The 18,006-nt window shown below is 36.5% G+C and overlaps 1 protein-coding gene and 1 long non-coding RNA gene across 2 annotated transcripts in view; one reads left to right on the top strand and one right to left on the bottom strand.

The window, feature by feature from the left end:
• LOC107187512 overlaps positions 1-1,104 on the top strand; it is a 3,704-nt gene extending 2,600 nt beyond the window's left edge. Inside the window, exon 2 of the long non-coding RNA XR_001516212.1 lies at positions 1,049-1,104. This is a non-coding gene — a long non-coding RNA (uncharacterized LOC107187512). The remainder of the gene's footprint in view (positions 1-1,048) is intronic.
• A 4,412-nt stretch (positions 1,105-5,516) lies between these two features.
• Positions 5,517-8,443, bottom strand: LOC107187490. The gene is made up of 2 exons (XM_015575603.1): positions 7,259-8,443; positions 5,517-6,256 (listed from the first exon to the last, which is right to left on the bottom strand). The coding sequence occupies exons 1-2, from the start codon at positions 8,107-8,109 to the stop codon at positions 5,848-5,850; spliced, it is 1,260 nt and encodes a 419-aa protein (XP_015431089.1). The 5' UTR covers positions 8,110-8,443; the 3' UTR covers positions 5,517-5,847.
• Positions 8,444-18,006: the final 9,563 nt, after the last annotated feature.

Raw genomic sequence — 18,006 nt, 5'->3', positions numbered from 1 at the left:
CAAAGGCATTAGGTACATAGTTTGCGTTCAAATATGATTAGAGTGTTCAATATGTATACTTCAACCATTTTGCAATTGCAGAAGACTGGTTACCATTGAATCGTTCATTCTCGCAGATTCGTCGAGAAATCTTATTCCCTTTCAGTTTAATACATTCGATAAACCATGAAAAAGAAAAATCCACGAAATTAAAGAACCACGTTAGGTGGTCGTGTTCGAAGAGAATAAACATAAGTACCTCTTGCGGTTTCTTCGTAACTTCGCGAAACAGTACGAAGTTGCACAAGGGTCGATTTCACGAGAACACGGAAATTTGTGCTTTCATATTTTTCCCTCTGTATAATCAGAGGAAGACCGCGGTTCGGTTTCGTTACGGGGATCGCCTTGTGTACATAGCTTTAGATTCGGATCCACTTGTAAACGATGTGGCCGAGACATAATTAAATAATAGAGTGCGTGTGAACGGGAGTGCGGGGGCTACGTGTGTGTAACCTTTCACTTCGTGTCTTGTGTCGTGGCTAAGGACGACGAAGAAAAAAAAATCTCAATCAAGCACTTTGTACAGGTTCTATACATACAACGTATATATATATGTATTTATACAGACACATGTATATATATATATATATACATATATATTTATATATACATATATACATATATATACATGACGAAGAAGAAAGAAAAAAAATGAAACACCCTTTTCCACACGATTTTGATTATAAATCGACTATATTATCGGTATATACATATAAATAATAGGTATATATGCACATATGTGTGTATACATAGACACACTCTCTTTTATATATTTTTGTGAAAACTCACGTATGTGTATATACGAATGTACATATATGTATACATACATTCATATACGTATACAGATATGTATGTATGCATGTATATCCGGCATGTATATGTGTGCATACATATATGTATATATACATATAAGGATGAATGGAAAAAATACTTAAGAGAAAATACACAGATACACTTATACACAGAATACGTTCTCTCTCTCTCTCTCTCTCTCTCTCTCTCTTGCCAGGTATAGCCGGCAAGGATCACCTGTGAGCACCTGGTGTACACGCAAAAAGATACAAAGAAAACAAACACAATCACAACGATACAGAAGACATATATACAGGCACACGTGGAAAGAGAATCATAATTATATGCTGAACGCGTAAAGGGACGGAAGGTCGGTTGCAAAAGGGTTGAAAGGGGGGAGGGGAGGGAGGGGGAAACGAATCGCGTATGGGCCGAACGACAATACACGGAACTGTGGGAAGTGCAAACGAGAGAACAGTAGAAATAAAAAAAACCATCGGAGGAAGATGTGGGAAAGGACGTGCGACAACGCAAGAATACACACGATACCACATCGAGGACCCTCGTCGATCCCCGCGCGCTCGATCGTCGTGGCATGTGTGTGTATGTGTGTGTGTGTGTGTGTTCGGTCCAGGGCTCTAGAATCGAGACGAGCCTCGCAGATGCGGAATATGGGAACGAAGCGAATTTACCCGCGTGAGAACAAGAGAAATTAAACACAAAAAAGTAGCTGTGGTAGACGCTGCCGTGTATCGCGATTACCGAATCGTCGCCGCCGCCGCCGCCGTCATCGCCGCCGCCGCCGCCGCCGTCGTCGTTGCTGCTGTATGCAATATTCATGTGCACTAATTCACTGCCACTGCAGTTCGTGTTTTATCGTTGTATATAAAAAAAAAACTTTCTATGTACGGGCTCGATTTAAGGCGAGAAGGGCTCCTGTCACGTGGAAAATTGAGCAGAAAAGGCGCGCGCAGCGTCAGCCGCACAAAAAACGCCCGCCATTCGTTACTCTCCTTGGTCTCGTATCACTTTTTTTCGTTTCCTTTGGCGTATTCTCTCCTTGATTTTTTTTTCTTCTTCCCTGTGTCCTGTTCGGATCAGGTATGAAACCTTGAAAGATATCCTTTGTTCGTTGGTCGGCGATCCTCTAGAGTTGGATATGAACGGTCGATAACTACGCGTTCTCTCTTACCGACTGTGCTGAATGATGCGCATCGACCTGAAGCGACACGATTTTGCATGCGCTCTCGGTTTTATTTTAGCCTCGGGGGGGTTGAACGGAACGTTTGTAATGCGGTTTATGTGACTGTACACGTGTTTGCGAGTTTTATACAGACTGATTCTAATCGCGGTGACGTTCGATTATGAGAACGATACGGGACGTCGTGTGTCGTGTCGTGTCGCCTAGGGACTTAGAGATACTTTTCATACATTTCCGGAGTCCTTTTGATTACGCACCTATTTCGAAACGATTTTCCCTGTTTTGGTACGCTCGTTTTGAATTGTTAATCGATTAACGTGTATAAGCTTGTGTGTTTGTGTAGTATTGCTGGGTTTCCTTCGGACGGGAATCATTGGAAATTGGTCATTGAAATCATTTCAGTTGAACGAAACGGTACATCGAGATCTGTTTCCAGCGAGACGCGTTAGCGAATTGGAAATATTTGTTTGAAATGCTCGATTGACTAATTTCGAGGGTATTGTTTGTGGTACGTTGCATTTGCAGTGATTGTTTAAAATATTAATTCTTTTAATTATCATTTTTTGTAGGAAGTAGGTAAGAGTACGATGAAAAAAGAATTTTCCTTTATTTTGCGTTGACTAATGAGAAATGAGCATAGTGAAAAGACACGTCGTTTGGGACAGTAATAGCTGTGTGTATTTGTGCACATTCGCGTACGCAATATATGTGTATAGATATATTTACACATAACTAAATATTAAGTCAATTATGTTAGATTGTGTACAAATTCACGACAATTGAAAGTCGAGAAATGTTTTCACTTCTGATTAGGAAACCACACATTATTATTCGTTTCTCGGAAGCTTTTAGCTAATTATACATCGTGCTCATAGTTTTTACGTTAGATCTGCAGAGTCAAATAAATATTTCAAGTTTTGGTTTTTTTATTTACATGCACGTATGAATGAAATTCATTCGACGAACATACTTGCAAAAATATACATTTTTTTTCATTTCAAGTCTTTGTCCAGTACTGCTACTACGACAGCGTTTGAATTATCGAAGCAAAGTCGCGCTAGGGATTCAGAGAATGAAATGTTGTCGAATGTAAAGAGTAGCGAAACAAAAATTGTCCGAAAGCAGAGCATAAGCGACAATGGAAATAGAGAATCATTATTGTTCAGAAAGCGTTCGTTACAAAATCCACGCGTATGACACTTCGTTGCGACGATCAGATTCTCTGTCTCCTTTTTCCGTTAGCTGACGATCCTTCTCACCTACATACGAGAAATCCTAATAACGAGGACGAAAAGAAAATTTTCGGAGATGGTGCACCGCCTACTTATTAACGTTCTTTGATCAAGAACTTGGAATTCGAAGAAAATGAAATTCGAAGACATTAAAATTTGAAGAAATTAAAACTCTAAGAAATTGGATATTGAAATCCACAAATTGGATTCTATTAAAACAGTATATATAAAGATAACGAGAAACCAAGCTTCGTCATGAAATTGAATTTCTTGAGGTACGATCGAGGCACCGTCAGTGTAACGAAATCTCGAAACCGTACATGACAGAGAAGCAAAAACGGAATCACGATTCGTCGTCGTGCTGTTTCGTTACCGTGGAAAGAAAAACAAAAGCCCTGTAAAACAGTTTTAATTCTCACCGTCGAACCTCTTTGCGAGAAATATAGCGGTTCATTTAGAATCCACGTGTGAAACAGGAAATAGAGGACTTCTCGCGACAACCCTGGCCCCCTCGCCTTGCTGCGAGATCACACATACGAAAGGAACCTTCGTGCGTTAAAATTTTCGGTGGAAGTGGTTCGTTAAGTGGCGAAAAATCCCAAAAAAATGAAAATTTGTCGGAGCCTTGTGTAGAAATACTAGATGATCGGGTCGAGATTTGCGTCGCGTGGGACACACACACGAGCCAGTCGATAGAATTTTACTTCGTAAAAAGAGCGTGAATGTTCCTATATGCCTTTGATATATCTCGCCCCCCCCCCCTCCATTATTGGCGTTTTTTTTTGTTATTTTTTCTGTACCTCCCCTGCCCCCTCCCACCGTAAACTGTAACAACCATAATATGTAGATGTGTTTACCGTGCTTGTTTTTTCGGATATTAGCGGAGAGAATCCAACAGCAACGATCGTTCTCCCCGGCACACACGGTCATTTGTGTTTTTCTTTCACTCTCTGGACGGGAAACTCGGTGCCTAGTCTCTGCCCGCGAGAATACAAATTTACTCATGCACACACACTGTTTAAATAATTAAATCATGCACCGTTTCGATCGATATCATCAACCGTGTAATCGTAATTTTCTGATGCGTCATACGCGCGAGCGCGAACACACGCGGCGCATTTTGTGTATGTGTATGTACGTATGTGTATGTGTGCGTGTGTGTATGTGGACAAGTGTGTGTATCTGAAAAAAAAAACGAAGTATATCTATTATACATATTAAAGATTAAACGATAAAGAAACCCACACAACAAAGAGAGAATAAAAAAGTGAAAAGCAAAGGAAACCGCGGAAAGAAAGAGAGAAAATAATCGAACGAGATACCGAAGATAATTCGAAATATATATATACATATACACACGTATATGTATATGGAGAATTATGAAAACTGTATAAAGAGACAAAAAAAAAAAGAAATAACAAAGAATTAAGGCGCGCTGAGCGTACGCCACCTTCGATGCCTCATTGACCTCATCTAATGCTTTTTTATCTGTACATTTACAATTTGTGTACCAATGAGGAACGTTGTTTAATCATGTTGTTGATGTTATTGTTAAAGAATGAGATTCAATATTGTACATAACTATATATTCATTATAATTGATGATATAAATAATTATATACATAAAAGTAAATACCAGAGCCCCCTTATGCCTCACACTTCAACGAGCGGATTCACGTCATTTTTTAATAAAAAAGAGGTACTTTATAAACATGTGGTGTTTGAGGAGGACGAGACTGGCAGCATGGAAACACGCGAGAGTACCTTTTACATGGTGAATACTCATTTTCTTCGATACGTTTCCTGGCATCTTCCATGCTGACAGAATAATCCATATCCTCATGATATTGAATTTGTTATTTTCGTTGCAATAATTACGGTGGTTACTGTAATTCACCTATTTAAATTCCCACTTTTCCATTAGGATGTATAAGTACGGGCAAGTATAAACAGTAACGTGCAACTTGCATGTATTTTCAATTCATTTTATTAGTAAAAGAAGTAGTTACGTAACAATAATTTAATAATTTTCCGAGTGCATTATTTTTATATTAATACTTGATTTACGTTGGACTTTTCCATTAAATAACTTCTATCGATTCGTATAACACGGTAATCGATAATGACTTCGCTAAAAATTAAACAAGTTTAACTATAGATATACTTAGACTGGTTCAATAGTAATGAAAGTACACATATATTTTTTAATTTTCTTATTAAGTTAATAACAATTTGCAATAGTTTTCACGATTATAGTGTCTAGAATTCCTGTTAAGATTAGACTAGGATGGCGTCTAAACACTTAGTGCCGAGGACCCTTCGACCACTCATCGAGGATTTACTGTATTGACTCGATTCGTTGGTGTAAGGTAAAGTTTTCCAGTGGGAACGGTATAAATCATTGTGTTGCTAATCTTACTGACTTGATTCTTCGTATGTACCTGGGACTAATTGGGACTACCTCTCGCTGTGCTCATCGCTCACTTTCCAAGTCAGCGATTCGGGGTTTGGTGAATCTGGAGGCTACACTGAAATAAGACCTAATATCCGTTGTACCGATTCGATCCGATCGCTTGATCCTCTTTATCCAGCCACGTGATCGTGTAATTCTAGAAGTGCTTCCATCACCCTGTCTTCGTATTCGGGCACGGATCTCAGCTGCTCGCAGATCAACGGTGTTCTATCTGCGTATAGAATGCTCTCCAATAACTCAGGTTCTTCGTAAAAATATTTGCTGGCTGCCTTCGGTTCTAATAACATGATTGGGATATTCAAGACGCCATGTGTGATGCACATGACGCGTAGATCCTCGATGGATTCAATAAACTCGTTCCATGGAAATATGTTCGCGATGTCCAGCTTAGCTTCTTGCAGGGCTTCTGCCATTGTTTCGTGATACACTCTGAATAGATCCTCGCTGTGCTCTTCCCGGAGTTTTCGCGTTGTCGTGAATTGGAGGAAACAGAGGATGTCGTGTGCAGGGGGATTGTATCTGCAACAAATGATTTGTTTAGTTTATGGTGTTCTGTTTTTTTTTGCGACTTCTTTTTTTTATTTACTTGGAATTCATTGGTGTAAACGGCTCCCACAAACCAACGTTTTTTTATATATAAATTTTTGCGGAAATTTTTTGTATTGGTGTGAGCAGTTTCATAAGACGCTATGTATTTTATATTGTTGCCAATATTTCGCGTTGGTTTGTGGGAGCCTTAATTGTTTTCTTCTTGAAGAGGTGGATGGTTAACACTAGAACTACCAAAGCAGTCAAAATTACTAGTTAGTACATTATTATAACGATCATTAAGATGTAGCAATGTATTTTCTCAGACTTTTTCCAACTTTTATTCTACTATGAAACTGAAGAAATTAGTTGATTTATAAATTTCTATATTATCAAAAAATTGTCATGTTTATTAAACCGACAGAAATCGACATAAGATAAGGTCTTTTTGAATGTTGTGCAACTTTGATCATAAACGGTTTAATGTGACAGCTGCTTTTTGCGCGGATTTAACCACAATTCAATAATAAGTTAATTAATGTTTCATTACCGCATGTATTAAGTTGATGTTATATTCAACCACTGACTGTAAGTTGGGTGTTTGGGGTTATATGATCCCTGCCTAGTAGGATAAAATGATCCCAGGAATCATTTTACCCATATGCTATGTTATTCTTTTTTGTTTTAGTTACAACAATGCCCCGTCGGTATGAAAGAAAAACAACGCTTCAAAGCTGTTTTTATTTAAATAAAATGTAATAACTGAAATGCTTTTTAAGGTATAAAATAATCCTTGAGTATGCCTTGAAAGAAATGTGAATAAAAAATATAATTGATCACTTAGCTAAATTTTCCAAAAACTACTATACTTTTATTTAAATAATCAGCATTTGTATGTTTTATATAAATTACGCCTTAAAGGGATCGTTTTAGACACCTTTCGCCTACTAGTTCGAAAACTTCATGATTTCGTTCGACCTCCCCCTCTCTCACCTGGCAAGTTGAAAATCGATCAGGCAGCATTCCAGGGGCTTCCCGTCGTCGTCGTACTTGAACAAAATGTTGTTTGCCCACAGATCCCCGTGGCATAGCACGTTCTTGTGTCTGGTGGACGGGGACAATTTCACCGCGTGATCCGCACACAAATCGATCACTTTCGCTCGGAACGATCTCCGTTTATCCACGGACAACTCGGGCATCAGGTCGATCACCGACACGGTGCCCTTTACAGCAGCGTCGAACATCGCTTTTGCGCGGCCGTCCTTAAGTGGCCATAGGGTTTCTTGCATGCAATGCGAGAACTCGTCGTGCAGGTTCTTCTGGCAGACTTCCTCGAATATCAGAGACTTGGCATGAAATCTGGCCAACGTTCTCATCAGGATCTTGCAGTGTTCGTAGTCGAAAGGTTTCCGTTTGTCAGTCATTTCATAACCGCTATGGGCCATGTCCTCCAACACGATCACGTCGTTCTCCAGACCGAGGAAGCATTCTGGGATACATCGATTATCCAAACCGTCCAACACTTCTGGAAAGACAGTGGTGTAAAGTGCCACCTCCTTCTTGAACGTACCATATTCTTGAATGAAATCGTATTGGGGGCTGGTCGATGGTGGCGGTAGTTTCGTGAAGAAATTAATTTTCTTGGTCTCCAATGGCGACTGGGGACTGGCCACGGTAGCTTTCAGAGTGAAGTACTGGCCCATGAAACCGTTCACCTCGTCTATAGGCACCACTTCGTAGGTGATCAACGAGAAATCCTCCATCGAGTCTTTGTGCAGCTTCTTGCGGATTATCTCGAAACATTGCTCGTCTTTGAGAATTTCTTCTGTGCTGGGATTACGCATCTCGGTGATTGTTTGCTGGTTGATCAAAATCCTCGATAATTCGCTGGAGAAGAGTCGGAAATATACGTGGATACTTTTATGGATCCTGTTCGGAATCTTTGATGACGTTAAATTGCTTAGGTGTCTGGACCCTCTTCTGAACCGACTCTTCGAATTTATCGCGGTTGTCCGTTAGAGGACGATCAATTAGTCAATTTTACAGCTCTTGTACAGCAAGAAAACACGTAGATGGATGAGGTAGATTGCTACAGGACACGAAGGTGGACGGAAATCGTGTCTGGTTTTGTTAGATCGTAAGTGGCAAGTTTGATTCGCGTAGCCTCACGCTCCAGAAGATGTCTGGTTGGTATATAGTTCCGTTCAAGATCAAGATACCTTTATATATCGGCGAAAGAGTCGCGTCACGTGTACGTTACGGACGATAAATAATAGCGCGTATTCGTGTGCGGCGCTATTTTCTTCTTTATTGGCTCTGATTGGGGCTAATATTAGACCACCGTTGCATCAAGACCTGTACTCCATAAACGGATCTGATGGCTCCTTATTGACACTGTTCGTATGAATCGATAGAGGACACATGCACAATTGTGAGAGGGGCTTGGGGAGAGGTGATTGTGTGTTGATATTGCTGACACGATGAGACCAGTGTGCTCGGTTTTCGTTATGATTATTGAATAGATATGGCCGGGCGTGTCGTTATGCCGCCGCTTTGAAGACGTTATTAGACTGTCACGTTTCGCACGAGACGGCGATCAAGCACCCTTAGTGTCGCGCGCACTTTGAATCGGTCACGCGAAGTGATCTGAAAATCTTGATTCGTGTCAGTCGTTGGGCGAATTCACGATCGAGTGGAGATTAATTGGTAATTAATAATCTTTGATTATTTGTCATTTGGAAAGTAATACCGACTGTTTTTGTTTATTGTAAGAATTTACTGGTTCGCTATGATAGTATTGTTTCGAAAACGTTCGTCATAGATCACCCTCGATTTTTGTTATTTTATTCGGTGGAATGGTTTTACCTTCTTGAAAAATTTTTTGTCCTACGACTTTATAAATATCAGGTACAAAGGAAAGTGGCCTCAAAAGCAGGGCGACGGCGTTCGAGTTATCTGATAGGATATAGAAAAATTCTGTTACCTGGTGGGTGTTTGAAAACAGCTTCAAGAAGGTTGGTACACTAACGTCGACTGATTTTTCTCAGAAAAAAATGACCGTTTTTATAGGGCTCGCGATCGGAATTCCATCGGTTAATTAGTTTCTCCGGTCGTTCGCGAAGTTTTATTACCTTAAGTACCTGGCGGTACGCAGTGCTTGATTATCTCTAATGTCTCCTTCGTTCGTGTCAAAACCAATAACAACTAATTTGAAAATAGTCTTATCGTTCAGTACCGCGAGTGAAACCGAACGTGAAACATGTCTTTGAAATTTTATTTACAACGGAAACATAATCTGTGCAGTGAAGCGAAAGGTTGGAATTTTTGTTAAATATATTGCTTGCGTTTTTTAGATAAATCTTTTAAAAGAAGACGTGTACGTTTGATTATTTTTTTACGCGTCGAATCTAAGTGAAAAAAGTGTGTTATTTTAAGTAAATTTTGCTTTCTTTGTAGATATACCATTAAAACGAACTTAAGAATTTGAGATTAAAATTTCGTTTTTAATAGTGAAATTATTAATTAACTGTTAATTGCACTATGAGAAATAAGATTTCAAGATTTTGATACGCTTTTCAACGTTTTGTTTCATTTACTTATTAAATATTTTGCATTGCAAAGGACTGTTAGGGTGTCTAGTATATAAGATGATTATCTTAACAAATACGGTGGAGCAACAAGTGGACAAGTATCAATTCAGTTCATTTTATTTCTGAAACGGTGTTTATTATATAAGTGGACAAGAATGAGATTATTGTTATTTATTCATACTAAAATCTTTAACGTAGATTACATTCTTATTAATTTTGTTTAGATGTATAAAGGGATAGCGTGGTCTAAAAACATGAATCGAAAACTTAGGAGCATATTATTCATAACTATTTTCAAAAGCAACATCACGTGAGATGGTTTTAATATCTTTTATTAATAGAAAGAAAGTATAGTATGACTTCTTTTCAAAACAGAATATTACCTGATTCCTCACAGATTTTATTCACATAGGTTTTTTTATTTTACACTGCGTTCAGTAACTGGTGGTACAACTGGAAAGGGGGTGATTCTACAATACATAAAAAAAATGAATCGAAAATGTAGAATAAAATTTTTTCATACGAGGCTTTGTTTTTGAGAAAATCGATTTTGAAAATTAATCTAGAACGCGCGCATTCATGAAAGTAAGTAGAAGCGGCATGTAATGAACAGACGCGCCAGCCAAGTCCTATTCAATTGCACGCGTGACCAACAAATTTTCAAAGACGATTTTCTCGAAAACGACGTCTCAAATGAAAAAATTTTAATTTACATTTTCGATTTATTTTTTTATTTAGATTCACCCCCTTCCGGTTGTACCACCAGTTACGGACCAACCTGTATAGGGTATTTAAAAAATGATGGTACAATCCGAAAGCATATGATTCTACATATAAAAGTAAGTCGAAAATGTGGAATAACATCTTTTTATATAATGCTTTGTTTTAGAAAAAATTGAATTTGAACATATACTGGATACACGTGCCATCGTATAGGACGTGCCTGACGCGTCTGTTCATTGTATTCTAATTCTACACATTGTCACTGAGTACCTTAGAAACGAAGCATCGTACGAAAAAATGTTATTTTACATTATTGACTTATTTTTCCACGTAGAATCACATTCTTTCAGGTTGTACCATCATTTCGGAAACACTCTGTATGTATATCATTTTTAACAAGGTAACATTTTAAAAATAATATCACTATTTAATAATACCACGAATTATTTCTTATAATTGTTTTTTTAATAATTGCTATAACACAGATAAACAAAATACATGCTTAAATTTCCGATAAATTTGACATCGGAAATGTGACCAGAAATGGACACGCACAATCTTATCATCCTGTTACTTAACCAGTCATTCGAGAGACGTAGTAGTGGATACATAATACGCAAAATCGTCGAGCAATTTCTTAATTAAAGTTTTCCCGGGGTTACGCCGTCGCCATCGTTAATGAACGTTAAGATTTCGAAAGCTGCAATGCAATTCCTGTTAATTGATATATCGCCCGAGCGATTCCTCGATCTAAATGTCGGCAATTTTCCGCTTGACACCGTCAGTTAATGTTAGTTGAATCTAGTGGGGACACCCTTTATTTGACTAACCACCGACACGTGTGTCTATTAATTCGACCTTTCCGTATCTAACGAAAGGACAAACGCTTTGTATTAACTGGTTAGGTAATTAGCTGAGATTGCGCGGAAAACGCAGGAAAATCTGGAAAATTGGTAGACGGTTCATACAAGTACAAAATGGACTACTGTATTGAAAAAAAAGATTGAAAATATATTTGGAAAAATTGATGTAAAAGATTTGTGAACCACGTGTGTAGTTCATTCGTGTCTGACTAGTACTCGCTACTTCTACTTGTTAGAAATATTGTTGGTAACATAGTGTTATTTATTTTTCTTTATTTTTACTGCTTCTAACTATCAATTTGAATGAACGTACGATTGAGTATAGTTAATTATCGTACTGTCAATGGGTACAATAATTAAACCGAATAGAAATAATGAGGAACACACTGCACGTGTATAACTATAAAACCACCCTAAAATGTTCAATCCTTATGTATTGTGGTTAAAATATAAATAAACCACTTTTTTCTAGGGAATATAATATATTCTTTTCTGGAGTAACATTATTTTTCAACACGATTTCATACATGACATATTTGGTTCGGTTTTATTTTAATCACAATATATAAGCATTGAAAATTTTAGGACGGTTTTATAGTTATGTACACGCTATATCGTTCATTTGCATGAGTTATTAGTATAGACAACACGGTTGCTGTCTGTACTTTTTATCGGTTGATTCCTGTGAGTGAGCTTCCATAACTTACCACGTCAGGTCACTGTCTTTAATAAAATGTTCACATAAAATTATAGCGATGAAAACATTGAAGTTCGCATTCCCTGACATCGTGATTTGTGAGTTATTTCGTATATATGTAGTTTTATTCAACGAACTGAATTTTGAAAGTTAAATGCAGATTAAATTCAATAGCTATTTAAAGAGATGCTTGTTTATTTCGATGTTTTCTTACATGAGAATGCAAAACCAGAACAACTGGTTACGTAATAAATATTTAAGAAGATGTGTGTAATAATTAAAGGTAAATAAGATTTTCACCTAATCAGTTAAATGTTAAATCTGATGTAACGCGTTCAGCAAGCTAAATAAATTTCCGCGTGAATGCACATTCCATAAATTAGTCTACATATTACACGCTGAGTGTATCATGGCAGTCTTGTCAATAAAATTTCTATTTTCCGATAAGATAATTCGTCGCGGTGTAATGTGTAATGGAAATTTTCAAACTTTCGTGCACGTTGCGTTGAACGTGGTGCAAAATCAATCGATCGAGGCGATGGAAAAGAAGAAAAAATTAACGCCACGTTAACTTTATCGCGCGTTGTCAGAGCAATGGAAAAAATGAAACGCGACGAAACGTTTTATCCGGTCTATTTTCTCGTGGAAATGTCTTGTAACGGCGATAAACAAAAGGAAAATAAACTGCGGATAACGTGCCCGACGGTTATCCCCTTAAACAATTAATTGAATCGCGCGTGGAGCTACGATAACTTCAACTAAATATAGGTATGCTCGTGTTTAACTGTGCAATTTCTCCGACTTCTCATATTAAACGCATTTATTAACACCGACGATATTCGAATCAATAATTTGTCACGGAATTTCAAGTGTTTCTTGGACTATGAATGATTCCGATGATATTCCGTATCGAAGGAATGAAGAAATTTAACACCTTTAAAACGTTAATATTAAATGTGGAATATGAAAAATGAAAAGAATTTTGAAATATTTTTAAATATTCAAATTGGATCATCCAATAGTTTTATCCTGTTGTATATTTCATATGTACTTTGTAAGTACAAAAGTTCTTTCAGTATAATAATTCATTATATTTGTTTATTCCAGTTATAGGAAACTTTTATTTTATTTTTAAGCCTTTAATTTTATAGAACTTAAATTTAAAGTATATCGTATACAATGAAAACTTTTCATATAATTTTGCCTATGCAATAAATATTGGTCGATCAGATGCAACGAACAAATAGGGAAAATAGAAAATGCATGACAATTTTCACGCAAAATATATTTTAATCATACCTTATTTCAATAGGATATAAATTTAATAGATAGAAGCAGTACCACAATCCGTAATTTCTCATTTTAGACAGTGTATAGCAACCGATGGTCATCACTTTGAGTATTTCTAGCATAAAAACTAAGTTCACATACCATCCTAAAATTATTTCACAATTTCATTACATTATTTTTCCGAATGTTCAAGCATCAAAAAATGTTAAATTAGACATATTTAAATGCACCTTAACACATTCCACATGATGCAATAAAAAAATACATGCTGTCTGGCAAAAAAATACCTAAAAGAATCTTCCAAAAAAATGTTCCATATTGGATACTCTCGTTCTGGAACCATTCAAAACTGTGTTTGAAACATTTCTCCATATCATTGAAAATAGAAAAGATATTTAGGTGTTAGGTCTAGGACACCCTCTATATTGTTTATTATTATTAACGAATCCACATTGCGCGTCAGAATCGTGACAAGTTTCCTTTCGAAGTAGACGTTCCGCAAGCAAAATAAGACGTAAGTAGGTATATTTCTGTTCACACGTTTCCAACTGATTACAATGTCATCCCATTTACGCGAATGGATGTTCCCTCTGGTGGACTTTGTATAGCAATTAAGGACGTCTCTCGCTGATAATCACAAGTTTTTCCGCGTAGTTTTCTTTCCTATCAGAATTTCCCCAAGCATTATATCCTTCAAATCGTAAATGTGTAAATGAATTGGTAAATGCAGATAGGGGATACATATCTATATTTTTTTAAGGAATTCGTTTTTTGACAGGCTGACCACGTGTGTAGGTCTGCGCCTGTATCAAGCGATAAATGTGTTCCCCTTGAGTCACTTATGCTCAACAAGGGTCTAAAACTGGTGTTCAGTGCAGACGTACCTACTCGGTCAAAATTTAAACACAATTATTTCGAAAAAGAAGCATGTTACGGCATAATTTTATTCTTATTTTCAATTTATTTTTTTCAGATAATACAACACCCTTTACAGGACACTCTGTATTAATACCGTTCCAACACAATGATAGTGCACAAACGTAATTTCTTAAATTTTCTTATAGTCAACTTTATCTTAATTTCAGTGATCGATAAAATGTAGTGATTATCATTTTTGTTTTTGTGAAATAATGACACTTTGCAAAGTAGTGAAACACCTAGAACTTTTATTTTGAAACAGCCACCTTTATTGAGGGATATCGGCGCATAGGTTTACGTTTAGTTTTTCTTTCATTCAAGTTTGATTACAAAGATACAATAAATATTATTGTGATTAAACATTCATTCGGAAAATCCCTAACGAAAAAGGATAACCTACCAATTGGTTGTCATTAATATTCATATGTACATTTAAAATAGATGCAGCTGAAAAAGAAAAAAATATTATTGTTTTTCGGTCTTAATAATTTGTCCCTGAAGAGGTTAATTCTTAAATTATTTTAAAACTGTTAATAGAAACATGTAGATATATCGATAATGAGTGTATTTAGTCAAATTTCTCCTCATTTATGGAACATATGTTATTCCAATATCATGAATACTTTCCACATCTCTAGAGATTAGATTCACAAGAGGTTCTTCTTAACAGAAACTCGAGTAATGCATTTCTGCTCAAACTTGGGTCAAATATTCCTCAATAAGGTTATAGACATCGATAAATACATTTTACAACAAAAATCGACTTTATTTAACCCGTTCGTTTCCACTGTACCCATATGGCTATTATAAATTTCAAAATAAAAGATTAGTATCATATATTTTTGTCATATCTGTGAGTATACAACAATTTCTTTAAGTATACACAGGTGGCATGACGTAAATTTTAAAAGGTTATTAGTGAAATAAGACATTGCAGTAAATTAACATTCAATTTCTTTCAAGTATTTCGAAAGAGTTTACCGATCAGACATAAGAAACATGGGTTTCATTATATATATATATATATATATATATATATATATATATATATATATATAATAACTGAATAAACTAAATTATTTATTATTTACTTTATTCAGTTTTATTAAAACGAATGAAAAATGGCATTAGACCTTTAAAAAAGAATGTTAAACTGTTCTCCTGAACCATTTATATGTCACATAATACAAACATAAATACAAAACAAAAGAAATATTTTTTTGTATCTGCAAAATGATTCAGGAACGAAACGGTTAATTATCTTCGCACAACGATGAGAGTCCACCACACGAAACGAACGCCATGATTACGTCCTATCGTTGGACAACTCTCTCCTATAGACATATTTCTATCGATGATATCGGGCCAGGAGAAGCTGTGAAAAGTATCATTCGTGAGCCATCATGGCTGCTCCGCCTGTATCGTCGTGTCATAGGTCACGTCGATGAGATTACCGTTTCGCAGTCGGCGACGTGCAGTTCGCGGCGTGTTCTACGGCGAAACACCGACTTTTCTGACAATCCTGCCGACGTTTCATTCTACCGCGATTTCCTTTACATAATTGGATCCTGATCGAGCCCTCCGATCGACCGTAGGACGTCTCACGCCTAGAGGTAGGTGTTCACCGATCGACGGGGTGATGGGAGTAGCTATTATTGGTTCGACAGGTTTTTTTGCGTATTTTCGTATGGAATATTTGTTCAGGGGTAATTTTATCATCTTCCACGCCTACATTGATTACTTTTCGATATCCATATACGAACGTACAAAACTAATAGGGAACGTAGGCACTACTAAATTTCCTGAATTTCTGACGTCGATCCTCTCATCGCAATGATCACAGATGTTCGCGAAATTCTACGCTGGCGCTTCGATAAGGCTGATAACGATAGGGGTATCGACCTGTGTTTAAAGCTGACGTCATCGTAATATACAGGGTGTCCAAAAGTAGCTTCGACTGCCGGAAATGAGGGGTTCCTGGGGTGATTTGAAACAACTTTTTCTTTAGCAACAATGTTATCCGAGGCTTTGTTAACGAGATATTAACGAAAAACCTCGACCAATCAGAGCGCGAGTATACCGCGGGAAATTCGCCGGCAGACTCGCGCTTTAATTAAATAGTGTTCCTAATTTTTAAAGTTTAATTAAACGTAAACTAGTGTTCCTAATTTCATGAACGCACTTAAATCATTTGGACCAATTTTCAAAAAGTTGCTCTGTTTTAGAGGGTGTGCGAATACTTTTGTTACCCACTGTACCTATGTGTATGTCAACATGAATGGGAACTGTTGCCTTAAGACCGGTTTAGAAGATTCCGGGGGAAAAGTTTTGATGAAAGGATCGATGTTAGTATTAATCGACGTAAAACAGATTGTTGGCACTACCACAGTGGGTTGAATATAACAGGTTTCTCTGGTGACTGATCTAAACTTGGTAGAATACGTATCGTTAAATGGCATTTCACCAACCGGAAATCCTCCAGCAGAGATACCTTCCTTGCTTCTCTGATTGCATGATCAACATGTTTTTGTCTGTTCTGGTACATGTACTTACGCACACTCGTTTTGCAAAATGACCTTTGTTATCAATTTCTTCCTACAGTTTCCTTTTTTAAATGTTAGCCACCAAACAGCCTGCCAATGAAATAGTAACGTACGAGTCTTTGATGTCGAAGCAACGTAAAAAACTTATATAAAAAAAAGTGTTTTTTTTTATCGACTGACACACGGTTGCCTGTGTATACTAGATAGAAAATGTACGCAACAATTTTCACGACTATTTAGACATGACTTAGTAATGTATTATAATTCATTAAATTTATCTGATATAGTTTATATTTGCCAATGTTTTCGTGTAGGAAGAAAGTAAGCGTGACGTGGCCATTATCGTTTGTAATTAGTCATGAATTTTGTCGAAGACAGTCAACTGGTTCGGAAAGTGTTGTATTATTGACGTAAGTTATCACGCTTGTCAAAATAATAATCACGGTTAAATAACATTGAGCAGTTGAATTTTCTTTTTCTCCGATTTTTTGTAACGTTCTCTGTTGTATTATAGAAACAGTTCAATTACTTACCCGTCGATAAAGTGAAACAAAGACACAATATCAACTTGAATATGTCGACCATTATTTTTGCATGATTTCGTTAAGGTTTTTATATGTAACATAAAGAAAAAGTTTAAAGTATTGACAAATATATCACAAATACGCGACAAAATATTGCGAACATTTCAATGCCTGGATACAAGGATTCAATAATTATATGAAATGAATATTATAAATGACCATACACATAAATCGATAACGTATATTTTAACGTGAACTGAATTTTATATCTACCTATATTTTTAGTTTAATGTGTACTTAGGTAATTTTATTTTACATATATGTCAGCTGTAGTTTATTGTGCTTGTTACATTATTTATTACATACGTAATTCTTTAATGATATAAGAAAATATACTTTCATATATCTTTATAGCTTGTTCGAGACATAAAAATATGTATCTCCCTCATAGTTTACAACTCGTCCTTAATAAGGTTGTACATAGATTGTGTTATGACTCAATTATGTTGTGTCTTCTGTCGGTTCAATTAAATAAATTATCTGTATTTCATACGAAACTCGCAACATTGGTTGTACTTTATACTTCGAATAGC

This window comes from Dufourea novaeangliae, unplaced genomic scaffold, assembly GCF_001272555.1.
Source record: "Dufourea novaeangliae isolate 0120121106 unplaced genomic scaffold, ASM127255v1 scaffold89, whole genome shotgun sequence".
In the NCBI taxonomy this organism is placed as follows: domain Eukaryota; kingdom Metazoa; phylum Arthropoda; class Insecta; order Hymenoptera; family Halictidae; genus Dufourea; species Dufourea novaeangliae.
This window is presented reverse-complemented; position numbering and strand designations above follow the sequence as displayed.

Bases quoted from the DNA above. Each gene is read 5' to 3' on its own strand.
- LOC107187490 (XM_015575603.1), bottom strand. From the start codon at position 8,109: ATGCGTAATCCCAGCACAGAAGAAATTCTCAAAGACGAGCAATGTTTC. The intron at 6,257-7,258 runs GTGAGAGAGGGG...CATTTGTTGCAG, and splicing joins ATCGATTTTCAACTTGCCAG to ATACAATCCCCCTGCACACG.